The sequence below is a fragment of the Equus asinus genome, chromosome 20 (assembly GCF_041296235.1).
Source record: "Equus asinus isolate D_3611 breed Donkey chromosome 20, EquAss-T2T_v2, whole genome shotgun sequence".
In the NCBI taxonomy this organism is placed as follows: domain Eukaryota; kingdom Metazoa; phylum Chordata; class Mammalia; order Perissodactyla; family Equidae; genus Equus; species Equus asinus.
The window spans coordinates 13,449,646-13,467,781 of NC_091809.1; the positions used below are offsets into that span (position 1 = coordinate 13,449,646).

The window sequence follows — 18,136 nt, forward strand, 5'->3', positions numbered from 1 at the left end:
CGCGGGTAAACTGAGTCGGGATTTCGCGGTCCAGGAGGACGCCGGCGGGGCCGCGGAGCTGCAGGCAGACGTCGGATCAGTCCGGCTGGAAGCGCATTCCGCTCGGAGCCCACGACCCGAGCCGGTCGGTCCGGGTCCACAGAGGAGGTCGGGCAGGGAAGGGTTGAGAGCTAGAAACAGCACTTCCGCCCGGCTCAGCCACGTGAGCTCCGCCCCCGCCTATCACTCAGGATACAGGGACTGGAACGCTGTCCAATCAGGAATAAGGGGGGCCGTGACGAGAAACAATCAGGAGCTCTGGGGCGGGACCCAGAAGGGAATGAGCCAATAAAAGGATAGGGGTGCGGGCTCTGAGGCGCTGTCCAATCACGGGCGTCGGGGGGGGGGTCTAAGAGCACTGTCCAATCAGGGGCCAAGACAGTGAAGGGGCCGGAGCACCGTCCAATCAGCACGCGGGGTCCGGGAGAACAGTCCAATCAGAGCCGGGGGCGGGCGCGCTCGCAACCGCGTGGACGTTCCTCTCTTCCGGCCGCGGCCCCGCGCGCGCCTGCCCCGCGCGGCCCCAGGTGTCCAGTCCGGTGGCTCTCACCTGCCGGGGCCGCGGGGAGGACGCGCGGAGAGTCCGGAGCGGGCGGAGATGGTGAGTACGCGGGCCGGGCCGGTTCGAACCGACCGGAACCGGCTGGAAGCGGCCGAGGGCCCGGGTCTCCCCGCGACCACGGGGGTCCCACCCGAGTCCCCGCCCTCGGCCGCATGGGGGTCCCGGGTCCCACCCGAGTCTTTGGCCGGGCGGGGGTCCGAGGGGGACGGGACGACCCCGGGCGGGCGATCAGGGCTGGGGGCGGACCGGTGGGGGACCGGACTTGGACCTGACAGATAAAATCAAATCCTGCTGGGTTAAGGAGAGGCTGTAATCCTGTTAAAAAACCAAATTCAACTCGTAGATTTTAAAGATCACATTGGTTTTTTCCAACGAGTGTTTTCCCACGAATGTTTATTCATGAATCGGGCAGCTGGAAGGAGCCTGGAGGAGCGGTAGGAAATGAAAGGCTCTCGCAGGCAGAAGGGAGCGGGAACAAGGAAGTTATGTTAGCAGAAAGTGCATTATTTGTGGCAAGGTCAGGTCCATCAGGCGGATGACCTCGCTACTGCTGGCCAGGTAATTCCTGATTGACTGGTTTCAGATTGCATTCCTGGGAGAGGCAGAAACTGCAGTCGTCTCAGTTTGGTGGCGTGTGGCTTAGCATAAGTCACTCCATTTCTGCATCTGAGCGCTCGTTCCGACGGGCGGGGGCCGGGCCTGCGGGGCGCGCGGAGGCCGAGAGCGTCTGGGAAGGAGGGGGCGATGGTGCGCAGGGGTCAGGCGGTGGAGACGAAGCATCCGAGCTCAGTGAGCACACTTTCCTGCCAGAGAGGGACCGCAGGGGCGGGAGGGGGCGCTCTGGCCGGAGGACCCGCAGGAGCTGGGCGGCGTTTGTCTGGAGCGGAGAGGAATGGACAGAGCAGGAGGCCGGGTGTGGTGCTGATGGCAGGTCCCCGAGCGCAGCCCGTCCTCGGAGGGGCCGTCTGCGGGCCCGGGCTGCGGGCGGCCCAGGGCGGGGTCTGCGGAGGAGAGGCTGAAGCAGCGTGGCCGACACGCGTTTGTTCTGCTCGTCGGTGGGGACGAGCGGATCGATTAATCCTTGAACAGACACAGAATGCAGATTTAGAGGGCTCCCTCTGGCTGTGTCATAGTTACAACTTGTCTGTGAGTCTTAGATGGGGGGTTCCATTCACCTTTGATGGATGTTTTCCGATGTCTCAGGGAGGATTCAGCGTTGCCACCTGACCCCGTGGGCTCCCCCTCTGTGACCCTCCAGCACCCACAGTTTCTCCCGTTCCTGCCTCAGCTCCAGCAGCGGTGAAGGGACTGGACCCGTTTTCCCTCCTTTCTTCCTTGTCATGTGGGCGTCAGGGGTCAGGTCTCTGCCTTGTTCTGCTGACTGGTGTTGTTCTGAGACTGAACCAGAGACGCCGCTGTGGACAGGGTCCGTGCAGAGCGCGTCCTCTCTTCCAGGAGAATTGCGGGGACAGTGCACGCGGTTCCTCTCTTGCCTGTGGGTGGTGGGGTCACGGGCTAAAGAGGTTCATGAAAATCGTAGAGAAACTGCCATGCAGGGGGCAGTTTGTGACACTGTGATCCAGTCCCACTTCCTGTTAATAGCTGGTCGTCAAAGGTTAATGCAGATTCTGTGACATGTGACCTGTGACCAAGACGTGTTGAGTGCTGATTCCTTGACTTAGTTTGTCGTCATGAGGACGATAGTGACCTCGTGTCTGTTCTCTGAGAGGGATGAGCAGTGAACAGTTACTTAAACCATAAAGTGCCCCGGAGCTTCCCTCCCCTGCTTTGTCCTTGACGCAGGGGAGCAGTGACTCTGCGGTTCCCGTTCACACTGTCGACGAAAATATTTTCATCTATAAATGAAAATTTGGGTGAGTTTATTCTGAGCTTAAATCTGAGGATTATAACCCGGGGCCTTTCTTCTCGAAGGAAGAAAGGGCACCAAAGAAGTGGGGTGCACAGAGTGGTTATGTACCCCCAGAGAGGATGTTTCACATAGGATTGAAATGTCCCTTTTACAATAGTCGCGAGACTGCTCTGTCTGCACAGCGATTGATGGAAACAGCAGGTAGGCCTTCTGTCTCAGTGAACGCAGCAGGGTGGCAGTCTGTTGTCTCCAGCTGAGTGGTCACAGGTGAGCTGGGTGGTCAAAGGTGAGTGCAGCCATCAGTTCCTAGCCTAAGGAAAGATGCTTATCCCTAAGGAAATGCCAATGTGGGGGGAAGTTGCACCTTTATCTCAAGGGCCTTTGTTCTGGCCATAGGAAATGTCTAAGCAGATATACAACGTGTGGTCAACAGCCACAGTCAGGCCCTTTTGGAAAAAACAAAGTCAGGCCGAATTAGGTTTATACCAAATGGCTTCCTCGTATACTCCAATATATCCTATTGCTTGCCATTTTTATTTGTCAACACACTGGGACGGGGTCTCGGTCCCATTTGAAAGTCCCATGGTGCTGGGAGCAGGTGCATGTCCTGGGCTGGGGACACGCTGGCCTACAGCTGGGCCTGCGTGGGAGGAGACGGAGGGAGCAGCGGGATGTCCCCCTGCGGTGACTCCAGCCCCAGACGCAGGGCGGGAGGAGCTGCAGATGCTGAGAGGAGCCGCAGAGCAGGGTGGGGAGATGCCCCTGCGGGTGTGCTGGGGGCGTGGGGCGGCCCTGGGGCTGCTTCCTGGGGGTCGGCGCCGCATCGTGCATGGAGTGGGTGGAGCCGAGTGTGCTGCGCGCTGAGTGAGTCTGTGAAGGTCACACGTGGGGCGGGCTCCCGGGGGTCCCTGCTGGTGAGAGGGTCTGTGAAAGGAGCGTCTATACGGGGCGGAGTGGGAGCTCGGAGCGGCTCCTCTTTGCTGAGAAGGAGGCCCGGGAGGAGGGGCGCGTCCGCCCTGAGGAGGGAGCCGGGCTGAGCGCAGCCCCGGGTTCTGTCCCTCCTGCCCTGGGAGGGGCCGCCTGCCCACCTCCCCGCAGGGCGACCCCGCCCAGCTCAGGACCAGGTTCCACCTCGTGCCTTCCGTGTCCTTGTCGCTGTGGAGCAGGTGCTGCCCTGCGCTGGCTCCCACCGCGCTGCTCCTCCCCGTGTGTCCTTGACGGGGTCTGCGCCCTGTGACCCCAGGGCGCCCGAGCGCCTGGACTTTTGTTCTGTTATGTGAAGGTGTGAAGTTTTTATTTTCTTGGTTGGGTGGTGGCATCTCCCAGCGTGCTGCCCCGCCGGGTGACCACCGTCCTGCTTCTTTGTGTTTCTCTTTGTGGCTTTCCGTCTGTTCTCCGTCACCAAGCAGGGCTCTGTGTGGTTCTGCCTCTGCTGAATTTGCAGGGAGTGAATAGCACCAGGATACAGCATCCATGTCACACGGAAGGCCTCTCTGTGCTTCCTCAGCCCCAGTGTGTCACACGTGCTGGCGTCTGAGGCTGGGCTCACCCGGTTCCTCATCCACTCCACTCCTTGCAGGGCCTGGCTCGTCTCAAGTTTTTTTCTTCTGTTGGCAGTGCGGCTGCAGGCATCTCTGTTTTTATCTCCAAGTGCAAATGGGTCATCAATGTTTCACATGTTGGGGAAAAATTGCAGAGTTGTAGATTATGGGTAAGTCCCAGTTTCCTAGGAAATGCTGGTGAAGGAGTGTCGGGATCAAGTGTCTGACTGTCACACATGTGTTTATTCCGCGTCGTTTCCAGCACTTGGAGTTCACAAAGTTGTCCATCTCGAGTGTGTGAAACGGGGTCTCCTGGGGTTCCAAATTGGTCTGAACTGATTCCCGTTGGGGATGAGCATGTCTCAGGTGGCAGTTCATCTTCTGTCAGATGGATTTCTGTCATTTTCTCACCTCTCATTCATTTGTGTGTTTACTGATTTCTCATGTTTTCTTTCCATGGTCTCGACAGTCATCGTTTTTCATTTCTAGGTGTTGCAAGTATTTCCTCCCAGGTTGTGGTTTATCATCTCTGTGTCTACTCTACTCTGCACTTAGATGGACGCTTCTTAATTGAACAGACTCGGCTTTCTCAGTCTCTTCCTTGTAGCTGACTGTTTTTTTCTTCTATAAGAATAGTCTCCTAACTCTGAAGTCAAATTCATTTACCTGTAAGTTCTTGTCAGCGTCCTCCTCTCGTCTCCCACAGTTAAATCTGCAGCGAGCTGGTTATTGTCCGTGAGGTTGATCAGGAAAACGGTCCCTTATTCGCCTGTAGATCACCAGTCGTCACTGCCCCACGTATCACCGTGTCCCCATCTCTCCACCGCCCGGCAGCGCCTGCTCTGGGGCAGGTCCACGTACCGACATCGGGGGCCTGTTTCAGGGCGTCCGTTGTCTCCATTGGTGTCCTTGTCCGTCCCTCTGGTCGCCATCCTGTCCTGACCCTTGGAGTTTAAAAAGCTTGGATGTCTGTTAGGGAAATTCCCATCTCCTTCTATAGGAAATGTCAGCTAGTCTTAGAATTTGTGTGTCATTTCAGTTTTTACAGGTAGCTCCTTTTTCTTAAATTCAAACAAAACAAAACAAAAACTCAAAACGAATCCCAAAGCAAGCTTTGTTGTAGATTTAATGGAATTTTCCTGCAACTCCTGACCTCTTTGGGAGAGCTGACGTCGAGGTCTCCTTCCCGAGGACACGCGCCGGCTCTCCATTTCTTACTGCACTCTGGTGTCATTTCATGGCCTTTTGAAATATTTCCATTAAATCATTTGATATCCTTCATTAGACCTATTTTAGGCCTTAAAGAAAATTAATTTTAATAGCAATTTAAAAAGGCTATTTTAGGAATTTAGTTTTCAGTGTTGATTCTAATGATTGAGAATACTTTGAGGTTTATTCTCATGAGTTTGCATTCTAGAAACTTAGTAAAAATCTGATTCTGTGATTATCTTCCTCGTGTTTTGGGTGTGACACACAATCACGTAAGCTGTGAATAAAGGCAAATGTTTCCTTCTGTTACAATATTTTTTCTTGATTAGTTTCACCATTAGTTTCCTCTATTAATGATTTTAAAAAGCAAGCATCTACCTCTGTTCAGCGTTGGAGAGATTTCTGTGTCTGTCGTTACCAAGAGCCCAGGGCGAGGAATGCATTTGGATACTTGGAAAGACTCTGAGAAGAGGCCGGACCGAAATGTGGTTTTCTGTTGATCCATTTACAAGACGTCAGTGATCAAACAGCTAAAAACAGAGTAGAAGATAACGACAGATTTCTTAAATTCATTGTCTCCAACAAGACAAAAGTGACAAATGCAGGCCTCTTTTCCTCCCGTCGTGGTGCGTGCAGCAGAGCCGTGCTTCCAACAGGAACCAGCTCTTGTCCTCAGTCACTGGGCAGATGTGTCTTGATATCCTCCTCCACACGCCAGTGAGGGAGCTTATGACCGCAAATGTCTTGTCGCCACCAAGAGACAAGTGTAAGCAGATATCTATTTACTAAGGAGGAACTTTCACCTTTGAAACATAAAAAGTAACTCAGAGGATTATGTATAAGGTTCCAACACCAGTATTGAAATTTCTCAGGGCAATTTCTGCTTCCGTGATAAAGAGAAAGACGAGATGGAGACTTGACTTAAGATGAGAGTCCATCACCAGCGGCCATGCGGTGGGATAACTGTCCACTCGGAATTTGCTCCATTGGGATGAGAGTTTGGAAAGGGCTCCCTATGCCTTTAAAGAAATGTCACATCCGCTAGAATAAGATCTTATAAATTAACACTGATTATTATTTATTCCTCATATTTGTCCACTTTCAAAGCTCAGCAGCCTTTATAAAGTTCACTCACACATGACACGTTCACCTTTGACGGAGGCAGGTTTGTGAAAATAATTTAATACAACCACACCTCTCTGTGAACTGTCACCTGACAAAAGTTTTACCTGAGAAGTATACCAAGAATTATGTTTTATAAAAAGCCCCTGCCTACCAGGAGAGTCAGGAAGGATTTTAGACCAAGTTTACTTTTTTTTTTTTTTTTGCTGAGGAAGATTCGCCCTGAGTTAACATCTGTTGCCAATCTTCCTCTTTTTTTTGCTGAGGAAGATTAACCCTTAGCTAACTGTGAGCCAGTCTTCTTCTATGTTATATGTGGAATGCTGCCACAGCATGGCTGACCAGTGGGTAGGTCCACACCTTGGACCCGAACCTGTGAACCTGGACTGCCAAAGTGGAACACTCTGTTAACCACCGTGCTGTGGGGCTGGCCCCCCAGTTTACTTTTTAAAAAATAATTATTTAATTGTTTTAATTGAGGTAACTGGTTTGTAACATCATATACATTTCAGGTGTGCTTCATTCTATGTCGATTTCTTTGTAGGTTACATCATGATCATCACAAAAGACTAATTAGAATCCATCACCACACCCGTATGCCTGATCACCCCTTTCGCTCTCCCCCCACAGCCTTCCCCTCTGGTGACCACCAATCCAATCTCTGTCTCCATGTGTTTGTTTGTTGTTGTTTTTATCTTCTATTTGTGAGTGAGAGCCTACAATATTTGACTTTCTCCCTCTGCCTTATTTCACTCAGCATAATACCCTCAAGGTCCATCCATGTTGTCACAAATGGCCGGATTTCATCGTTTCTTATGGCTGAGTAGTATCCCTGGTGTATAAATACCACCTCTTCTTTATCCATTCGTCCCTTGATGGGCGGCTACGTTGCTTCCACGTCTTGGCTATTGTGAATAATGCTGCATGAACATAGGGCTGCGTGTATCTTTATGCCTTTGCGTTTTCAAGTTCTTTGGATAAATACCCAGCAGTGGAATAGCTGGATCATATAGCAGGTCTGTTCTTAATTTTCTGAGGATACTCCATACTGCTTTCCATAGCGGCTGCACCAGTTTGCACTCCCACCAGCAGTGTACAAGGGTTCCTTTCTCTCCACATCCTCTCCAACACTTGTTCTTTCCTGTCTTGCTAATTATAGCCATTCTGACGGGAGTGAATGATATCTCATCTTAGTTTTGATTGCATTTCCGTGATAGTTAGTGATGTTGAGCATCTTTGCATGTGCCTGTTGGCCATCTGTATATCTTTTCTGGTGGAATGTCTATTCAGATCTTTTGCCCATTTTTTAATTGGGTTGTTAGTTTTTTTGTTGTGGTGGTGTATTAGTTCTTTATATATTTTGGAGATTAACCTCTTATCAGACATATGATTTGCGAATATCTTCTCCCAATTGTTAGGTTGACTTTTCATTTTGTTGATGGTTCCCTTTGCTGTGCAGAAGCTTTTTAGTTTGATGTGGTCCCATTTGTTTATTTTTTCTATTGGTTCCCTTGCTTAGTCAGACATGGCACTTGAAAATATGCTGCTGAGAAGGATGTCATAGAGTGCTGTCTGTGTTTTCTTCTAGAAGTAATGGTTTCAGGTCTTGCATTCAAGTCTTTAATCCATTCTGAGTTAATTTTTGTGCATGGTGTAAGAGAATGGTCTACTTTCATCCTTTTGCGTGTGGCTGTCCAGTTTTCCTAACACCGTTTGTTGAAGAGACTCTCCTTTCTCCATTGTGTGTGCTTGGCTCCCTTGTTGAAAATTAGCCATCCGTAGACATGCCCAGTTTACTCTTTAAAGGATGCTCTTTCCTCGTCTCCAAGGTGGAGCACAATTTGTCACCTTTAGAGCCAATTGTGCTTAAAGGCTTATGAGATAGTAGGAAATACGTGTTGTTGTCTCCCCAGCTCCTGACACCGTGGGAATTTCCTGGGTGACACGAGTGTCTTGTTCTAATGTGGGGACTCTGGGTGGGCTCCCTAATGAGGTCTGGTCACCAGAAAGACCAAGCCATGATTCGAAGCTTGGAATTTACAGCCCTGACCCTGCCCCTCCCAATTCTCTTAAGAGGGGAGAAGGGCTCAAAATGGAGTTAATGATCGATCTTGCCTACATGATGAACCGCTATAAAAATCCCAATAGTGTGGGTTCAGGGAGCTTCCAGGTTGGTGAGGGGTGGAGGTGGAGGGAGGGTGCTGAGCCTGGACGGGGCATGGAAGCTCCACGCCCTCCATCTGGATGTGTGTCTGCATCCTTCATCACTTCCTTTAATAAACTGCTGCACGTAAGTAATGTTTCCCGGAGTTCTGCGAGCCGCTTTAGCAAATTAATGAAAGCCAAGGAGGGGTCCTTGGAACCTCTGATCTTTAGCCCGTTGGTCATAAGCACAGGTGACAACCTAGGCTCGTGACTGGCCTCTGAAGTGTGCGTTGGGGAGGTTGGGGGCCTCCTGGTCCTGAGCCCTTACCTGTGGGATCTGACGCTATCTCCGGGTACATGGTGTCAGAACTGAGTTAACGTGTAGGACACTCTGCTGGTGTCGCAGAGAACTGCTTCGTGTGGGCAAACCTCCGCACGTGGGTAAGCAGAAGTCAGCAGTGAAGTGTTCCCTGAGGAGGCGGAGGAGACACACACAGGACAACTCGCAGGAGGGAAGGGCTGGGTTGTTCCCAACACAGAAGAGGAAAAACTGTGCTTACGAGGCTTCGTCAGCCCGGCCGTCCTTCCAGTTCCCCCGGTTCTATCTGCCGTCTTACGATTCTGCACTTCGAGAAGCTCTTCTTTTTGCCTTTGTTCTCACGTGGTGGGGCCGCGTTAGGAGTCGCATCTGAGATGCTGCTGCGTGTACGCATCGCAGGATTAGTGGGGTGACCCTTCAGGAACTGTCCTTGGCAGCTCAGACAGTCCCTGGGTTGTGTCGGTTCCGAGAGGAGCCGCCGCGCTCTGCTCCGCCGCCGGCACGCGGTGGACACGTCTGGGCTGTTTCTGCCCAGTAAATATCTTGTTCCCCAGGCCTTGGGAGCACCATTTTCACCCCATATTGAAAGGAAACTGGACTGAATTCCCAGAAACTGCCCTCTCCTGGAGAAATAGCACGTAAGGCTTCCAGTTCCATCTGCGGGTCCTTCTTAGCACATGTCACATCCTGACAGTTGGTGGCCACGGCAGGTTGGGTGCCCAGGAGAGTGGGAGAAACAGACTAAATCATCTCCTTTAAAAGGTCATTTTCCTCCTGTCACTGCACGCGGAGCTGAAATTGACCTGTGAATGTTAGACTTTTCCCCGGCACCCTCGCTAAGCCGGTTACAAGTGTTAATAATGTGTCCTTAGCACTTGGGGATTTCTCCCTACCGATCTTGCCCTCTAACCACGCAGTGTCGATTCTCCCCTTTGCAGAGCTTTTACCCGTTTCCTGTCCCCGCTGCAGCGCTGGCCCGGCCTCGCGGGGAGAACTGCACACAGGCGCCGCCTCCCCTCCTTCCTGGTCTCGGAGGGAACAGCTGTCACATTTCGCGTTAAGTAGGACGTTGGCTCTGGGTCTCTCTAGATGCCATTTTTTCCTGATAATGAGTGTTCCTTTCTGGTCTCTCACCTGTCTTGTCACAGATGAACACTGATGGGGACAGGCATGTCTTTCTATTGCTGGGACACATACCCACTGAAGAGTCAACATTGCATCCATCTTGCCTTTCTGGACAAAATGAACTTGATGTTTTTCTGTTTTTGGATGTGGGCCACCACAGCATGGCCCCTCCCAGAGGAGTGCTGTATGTCTGCACCTGGGAACTGAGCCCGGGCCACCAAAGCGGAGCACGCCGAACTCCACCACAAGGCCGCCGAGGCTGGTCCTGAACCTGATTTTGACGCGTTGTGCTGTTTATGCGCTTATGTGTTAGATTTCTTTTAAAAAGCCTTTCACCTGTATAAGTGTGGATGTCATCGTCTGTGAATATTGTTAGGATTGTCCCTTTCTGGTCTTGGTAAGGCTCTGCAGTTTCTACAATGTGGAGTCGCCAATTGTTGAATGTTTGCTCCCTGGTCTGGGAATGGTGGGAACTTGGCATTTAGAGGGGACCCCTGGGTCTACGGGTAGGTTTCTTTAATGCCCACAGACGTCCTCAGATGCTCTGTTCACTGTGTCATCTCAGGGACGTTCACCGATTCCTTACACTTGTCCCATTGTGTCTAATCCGAAGGATCTTTTCCCACGAGTGGTTTGTAACATCTCCCCAATCTGCTGAATCTCGGAAACATCTGTAACTTTCTTCCTTTTCCACAATTTCTTTTATTTGCCCAAGTTCTATTTTTTTTAATAAAATTGCCATTGGTTGAAGAAGGGTGTGTGTTTAGCGTGTTGAATGTATTTTTAAGCAACTGTAATTGAGATAGTTTACATACCACAAAGTTTATTTAAAGGGCATCCCAGTAGTCTAATTTTAGAACATTTTTATCACCCCAAAAGAAAACCTGTATGTGCCAGCAGTCACTCCGTGTTCCAGTCCAGCCCGCCCTGGGTTCTGGACAATTTATTACTCTCCTTTCCACCTCTATAGACTGGGCTATTCTGTACATTTCACGTACATGCCATCGTGCTCTGTGTGGTCTTTTCTGAAGCCCATTCACGTTATTCAGGTTCATAGATTGGTGCCATGGGCCAGTACTTCGTTCCTCCTATTGCGACATCGTGCTCCATTGTAAGAATATTCCACATGTTGCTTCTCCAGATCACTTGATGGACTGTTGAGCTGTTGCCACATTTTGTCTGTTATGACTCATGCTGCTGCGAATATCTGTGTATCAGTTTTTGTGTTGATGTTTGTTGTCGCTTCTCTTGGGGAGATGGATACCTAGCATGGAATTGCTGTGTGATGTGGTAGCTCTGTGTTCATCCCTGAGGACCCGCCAGACTGTCTTCCCAAGTGGCTGCACCGTTATGTTCCCGTCAGCAATGGACGAGCTTCCACCTTCCTCACATCCCACCAGCGCTTGTTTGTCCGTCTTACAGCCATCCTGGAGGGCGTGGGGAGGGCCTGCTTGTGGTTTTCATTTGCATTTCCCTGGTGAGTGATGTCTGGCATCTGTTCGGGGGTTAGTGGCCACTTGTATTTCTTAAGAGAAACGTCGGCTCACGTTCTTTGCCCATTATTTAATTGTATTATTTGTCTTTATATTTTTCTCTTCTATTTTTTATTGTTGTCATCCGAGTTTCTTAAATACAGTGAGAACACGAGTCTCCTATCAGGTGTGTGGTTGGCAAAACCCAGTTGCTGTCCCAGGTGACATGGCCTCATTGTCTCTGTAGCTGATGTAGTTAGAATTGTTTTCTTTAGATTTTGAGAACATATATATTTTTTGCTTTTTCTTCCCAAATCCCCCCAGTACATACTTGTATATTTTAGTTGTGGGTCCTTCTACTTGTGGCATAAGAACATATATTTTGTTTTAAAAAAATCTCTGAATTTCACTTCATCATGGTTTGCTTGTTATTCCACGAATGTGGTGTCACCACATATTGTTGTAAAGATATTTATTAGGTTTATTTTTCCTCTTTAAAGACCCCTTTGGCTCTGTTGGCTTCAGATCTTTCAGAGACTCCTTTGTTGGGTCATTTTCCTCGCATTCCGAGCACTCGGTTCTTTATTGGAGAGGCCCTGCAGCTTGGGAGATTCTTCAGGAACCAGGCTCTCCTCTTACCCGTCAGGCGTCCCAGGCCCTGGCCCACGTCTACGCCCACAGCGTCCACCTCACCCGGGGAGGGGTCGTGTCTCTGCCTTTGTCAGATGTGAGGGGATCAGACCAGGGTCCTCAATGCTGTTGCCTCCAAGGAGAGAGTGTTCAGCTCAAGCCGCACTGCACGTCTCAGGGTTCAGAACATCCTGACGTTCTGGTTCCAGTTCTGCAACTGACAAGGACGTAACTTGTGATCAATCCATGTCCCCATTTCCAGGTTCTCTGAAAGGTAATTTCACTTTTCAGTCTTCACCTTATCTCAGAGTCTGCTCTGTCTCAGGAAATACTCTCATAACCATGGTTGTGGATGGGTCGACATCAGTTGTTGTGGGCGCACTTTGCTGCAGCTTCACGGGCACTTACCACCACTGTGCAGACTGCATTTGAGTTGCTCGTTCATTGTCATTTCCCTCGAGAGTGAGAGCTCAGGAGTCCTAGGAGTTGAGTCCATGTCCCCGACTGTCCTCCTCCCACACCCCTTGGTGCAGACGGGGCCTGCCTGAAGTAGAAGGTGTGGGCTGTTTCAGGACTCGCTGGTCTTTGAGGACGTGGCTGTGAACTTCACCCCGGAGGAGTGGGCTCTGCTGGATGGTGCTCAGAGGAAGCTCTACAGAGACGTGATGCTGGAGACCTGCAGGAACCTGGCCTCCGTGGGTGAGGACGGCTTCACGCCTTCACTGAGTCTGGGAGGGAACAGGTGTTTCTTGCACTTGTCCTTTCTTATTGGGGGCAGGAAATGGGAACATGTTGGAAAAAAGAGAGACACAGTCCAAGCCTCCATGGAACCACCTAGAGTCAAACAGCTTTTCCAGCAAAACCAAGTTTCATGGATTAAATGGACTTTTTATTTCTTTTGAACAAAAATCCCCCTAATTTTCTAGGTGTGAGCATCGGCTCCAGTGTCCCTTTGGGGCAATGAGGGCAGCTTTATGGTTTCCACCCCTGTGCCAGTTACACTGGTTAATACACAGGTGACATGGTGGTTTTGCTGTAACTAACCCCACACTCATCCATCCTCACTGGCCTTGAAGACCAAAGTATGGCCCCGTCTCATGGGCTGTTTGTTCCCCTCTGTCCTCTCTCTCAGTCAGCTCTTCCCCGTGAGCTGTCAGCAGCCGCACACGGCATCCATCTCCCATGGCAGCTGGGGCAGTGGAAACAGGCTCCATCTGGGTCCGTGTGCCTGCGCACACCAGGGGAGCAGCCACCCTCGGGAGGAACAGGCTCTGGAGGAGGGAATGATGTTTGGACACGTCCAGTAGACACGTCACTGTCACTGTTTGAGACGGGTGATGTTGGTCACTTACCTGGCTTCCCTGCTGACTTTTCATCCCTTCTCTCCCCCTGGGGAAGACCTTCTGTATTTCCTCTTATAAAGGGAGCATTTGGGGGTCTGCCTTTGCCCAATTCCTTCGTACTTTGCTCTTCTGATATTATTTATTTCCACATCCCTCTCCATCTCTTTTGGAGTTTGCTTAGTGAACAAGCTGCCATTTTGACTTATTCTCCTACTCTTGCCAGGTCCCAGATAGCTGAGGTCATGAGAGTTGCTCTCTGTTCACACGTCCATTCTTTCTCATAAGACTTGATTACATTGTTGGATCAATATATGAGATGAAATCCACATATCATCTGTTTTTCTCCCTTTATCCTGCCACTTTTTTCCCAAGAAATTAACTCATGCTGCTGATTGTTGCAGATTGTTGCACTCAAGAAAGAACAGGTGGATCAATTTCTCAGTGGGACATTTTGGAGAATGAACTATTCAGTGAAGAGAAAATAGTAAGATTCACAAGAAATGATTCCTGGTCTGTTTTTGGAGAAAACTGTAAATTTCAAAGCATTGGAGATCAGCACCCAGCCCAGGAGAGGCGTGTGAGGTGAGTGGCATTCCCACAGGAGGAAGGGGTCTCGGCAGAGGGCTAGACTCACTTGAAATTAAAGAAAAAGTAGAACTCTAGCTAAACAATTGTGCCCTGAGGGAATTTTCACATGACAAGATTTTCATAAATGTGATGCAGATATCGACTCTCTCAAACAAATTAGTTGAAAACAATGATCAGGAAACCTCCTATGTAATAAATTCTGGAAGTTATGGCTACATTTTATCCCTCAGCCGAGCATTAGGCCTGTTTTACTTTGTAACAATGCAGACAGTGCCAAAAACATCCCCATTCATTGAAAATGACAAATACATAGTCAAAATGATCAACGACCATCAATAAATCATTCATAAAGAAATCACTTATAACCATCAATCCTTCACAGTGTGCTTCCTATTTTGAACAGGAGCCATTGGGTGGAGAGTCTCCATGGAAGTAATGAAGGTGATGGCTGTGGAGAAACCCTGAACCAGATTACAGACCTTCCTGTGCCTGAGAGGTGTCCGACTGGAGTTAAACCCGGTGAATGCACGAAGTGTGGAAAAGCCCTCACGGATTGTTCTCTCCTTAAGAAGCGGCAACGATCTCACACTGGACACAAACATTATCCATGTGAGGAATGTGGGCAGGCCTGCAGTTGTGTCTCATGCCTTAGCACTCATATGGAAACATACTTTGTAGAGAAACCCTATAAATGTCAGGATACCGGGAGAGCATCTAAGAGATTCATAAAGAGTCTGGGTAGTAACAAGTCTTTCGAGTGTAAGAAATGTGGAAAAACTTTCACTTGCCCCTCCTCCTTTCAGGGACATCTGAGAGTTCACTCTAGAAAGAAAATCCACACATGTAAAGTGTGTGGGAAATCCTTTATGTATGACTCCTACCTGACACGACACTTGAGAACCCACACTGGAGAGAAACCCTATGCATGTCAGGAGTGTGGGAAGGCCTTCAGTTACCCCGCATCCCTGCAAGGACACATGAGGATGCACAGTGGAGAGAGACCTTATGTGTGTAAGGAATGTGGGAAAGCCTTCGGTTGTGCCAAATACTTTACTGTGCACATGAAAACGCACAGTGGAGTGAAACCCTATGAATGTACGGAATGTGGGAAAGCCTACAGCTGTTCCTCCTCCCTCCGAGAACATGTGCGAATGCACAGTGAAGAGAAACCCTATGAATGTAAGGAGTGTGGGAAAGCCTTCAGGCATCCTCGATATTTTCAGAGACATGTGCGAATGCACAGCGGAGTGAAACGTCACGAGTGTAAGGAATGTGGGAAAGCTTACAGTTGCTCCTCGTCCCTTCGAGAACATTCAAGAACCCACACTGGGGAGAGACCCTTTGAGTGTCAGCAGTGTGGGAAAGCCTTCACTCGTCACTCCTCCCTTCGAGGACACATGAGAACGCACGGTGGGGAGAGAGCCTATGAATGTTCACACTGTGGGAAAGCCTTCCGTTGGCCCTCGTCCTTACAGAAACATGTGAGAACACACAATGAGGAGAAGCCCTATGCGTGCCAGCAGTGTGGCAGAGCCTTTTGGTACCCAGCAAACCTGCGAGCACACATGAGAACGCACACCAGGGGGAAGCCCTATGAGTGTCAGCACTGTGGGAAAACCTTCAGGCACCCTGCAAACCTGCGAGTGCATGTGAGAACACACACTGGGGCGAGACCGTGAAGATAAAGACTATGGGAAAGCCTTCATTCTCCCTTAAAGCCGTGTTGTAAATGCCAGCAAACACACTGGAGAGAGATGAATGGAAAGATCGTTGGGAAACCTTCCACTGCAGCACCTCACTCATTTTGTACTGGAAAACTCGGGGCAGGACAGAAGTCTTCCAATTGTTAAAAATATTTTTTTTCTTTGTAAGGTCTCATCTTTAATAGGATTCCCGCTGTATTGATTTCTAGTTCATGTTGCTGATATAAAATACTGAATAACGTTCCTTTAGGACCCCATCATCTGTACTACCTGTATTTTGTTATCTCAAACTTTAAATATCTGTATAGTTCTATAAAAATTGTCTCATTTCCATTACCATGTGTTTTGGACCCAAGGGTGCTAAGTGGTTGTGGTTTTTTGTTTTTTATTCATGTGTAACTTGATAGAATGTTAGAGAAAATTATGTGATCATGGTATGAGACCTGTATTGCTGAAATTTCTTTTCTGGTCCAGTGCTGCACATACCAGAATTTTCTGACTCAATATCTAGCCTCCCTCAGTCTTTATTATTGAAAGATGTATCTTCCACATTTGTTTATTGCTGATGGATACCACCTCTGTGTTCCTCACAGGAACTAGCAATTGTGGAAATATGTGAGGACAGTCCCACCTGATGATGTTCATAATTTGACCTGTGGTCAGTGTCCTCTATCTTGGTTGGAAATTGTCACGATGCTTTGAGTTCAGAAGAGAGAGTTGTGGCATGAAGATGGAGCTGGAGTCCAGATGCTTCTACTGAACTGCGCTGTCACCTTGGGGAAGGTGGGAAACCGTGTGTCCCAGAGTCCTTCTGTTTGTGGCTCTGAGTTAAAGTGCCCGAGCAGAGGAGGACACATGAGGTTTGGAAAGCGGAAGTGGAGAAGCCATGATTCTCAGTTCTCCTGTCCCATCAGGAGACAGAGGTGCCTGGGAACCTAGGGGCCTGTGTCACAGCACACTTTTCTGACTTCTGGCTCTGCCCATCTGGAACAGCCCCAACCAAACACCATGTTTGACGTTGGTTCCCTCTTAGACAGCAGCTTCCACAGACTTTCCCACAAGCTCCCCCATGGTGGACTCTCTGGTTTGCTGGTTCACATGGTTCCTTGCATTTTCCTTCAGCCCTTTGGTGACAGGCCACTTGTTCATGCTGTCACACAGTGACCTCTCACCCTTGACCCCCTCCATCTCCAATGCTTCTCCTAATGACATGAATTCTGTAGGGAGAATCTTGTTCTCTACTAGTGGATCTGTTTCCTGCCTCCACCCTCACAGATTTAATGCTGCAGCCACAAATGCAGGAAACTTCCTTCCCAGGTTGCATTGTTGAGAGGCTGCAATAATCCTGCATTTCTTGTTTCTGGATATTTCCCTGATTAAAAGCAGCAGTTGTGAATGTATCTGGCACTTTATGAGAGTTTTCTCTTACAGCTGAGTACTCTCTAAATGATAAAACCAGTATGTTTAGTTACTTTCTACTTTTATATGTGATTACCCAGTGTTGTTTCATTTTTTTGTGTCATTCAAAACAATGTACATTTTTTGGTCAAATATAGTTCTCTAGATTTTTTCTTGGGAAGCACACATTACTTTGTTTTTCAAATCTCTTGTATAGTTACAAGTGTTAGGATGTTTTATGTTCCATTAACTGAGAGTATATGTTAAAATATCCCATTCTAGAGGATTAATTTATTCTTGTAATTGTGTCAATTTTTCTATTTATATTTTGGGATAATATTAACAATGTATATACCTTTTCACATTTTTCTTTCTGGTGTGTTTTTCATTAATTCCTATGCTGCTACCATCATTTTCATTCAAGTGTCTTATTCATTCCTAATAATGAAAATGTAAGTGTTGCACATGTCAGTGGTCTCCAGGCAGAGATCCCCAGGACTCAGGCTCCTGCAGACGAGCAGCGTGGGAGGCAGAACTGGACACACATCTTCCCTAGTTCTCTGTGGACAAGTAGAACCACCAGAGTTCTTGGTGAGGTGAGCACTGACTTGTGGTGGGAATGAGTTAGGAGAGGGAGCTCCAGTTTACAGACATAACCAACTTGAGTGAACTACTGATTCCTGGAAATGCTGCTTCTAAATGTTTGTTGTCCACAGAGCTCTCAGTGGTTTCATGGAAAATCAATACTGCAATGGAAACTCTTCTCCGTGTCTGTCATCTTGTTACTAGTAATTGTGCTCATTGTCCATGGGACGTTTCTCACTATAACAAGTGAGTAATTGCTGATGCTCCTGCTCAGGGATGTTCCCTTGTGTTATTTCCACTGGTTGACGCTCATGGTTCTGTTGCTCTGCCCATGTTGACAAAGGTCAGTTTCTCCCTCTGTGTCAGATGGCCTCCAGGGATCCTTCTCTGGCCCTGGGCATGGTGGATGTCTTATATTTTGACCTGGTAGGGGTTCATGTCTGAGAGGATGTGTAAATTGACTAGGCCCCCAGGCACTTAGAGAG

At 49.0% G+C, this 18,136-nt stretch overlaps 1 protein-coding gene across 1 annotated transcript; it reads left to right on the forward strand.

Annotated features, from left to right (window-relative positions):
* The first annotated feature begins 483 nt into the window (after nt 1-483).
* On the forward strand, nt 484-17,829 carry LOC106827082 (zinc finger protein 77-like). Its single transcript, XM_044752068.2, has 4 exons — nt 484-640; nt 12,607-12,733; nt 13,779-13,959; nt 14,369-17,829. Exons 1-4 carry the CDS (start codon nt 638-640, stop codon nt 15,642-15,644), a joined length of 1,587 nt encoding a protein of 528 aa, XP_044608003.1. The 5' UTR covers nt 484-637; the 3' UTR covers nt 15,645-17,829.
* The last annotated feature ends 307 nt before the right edge of the window (nt 17,830-18,136 follow it).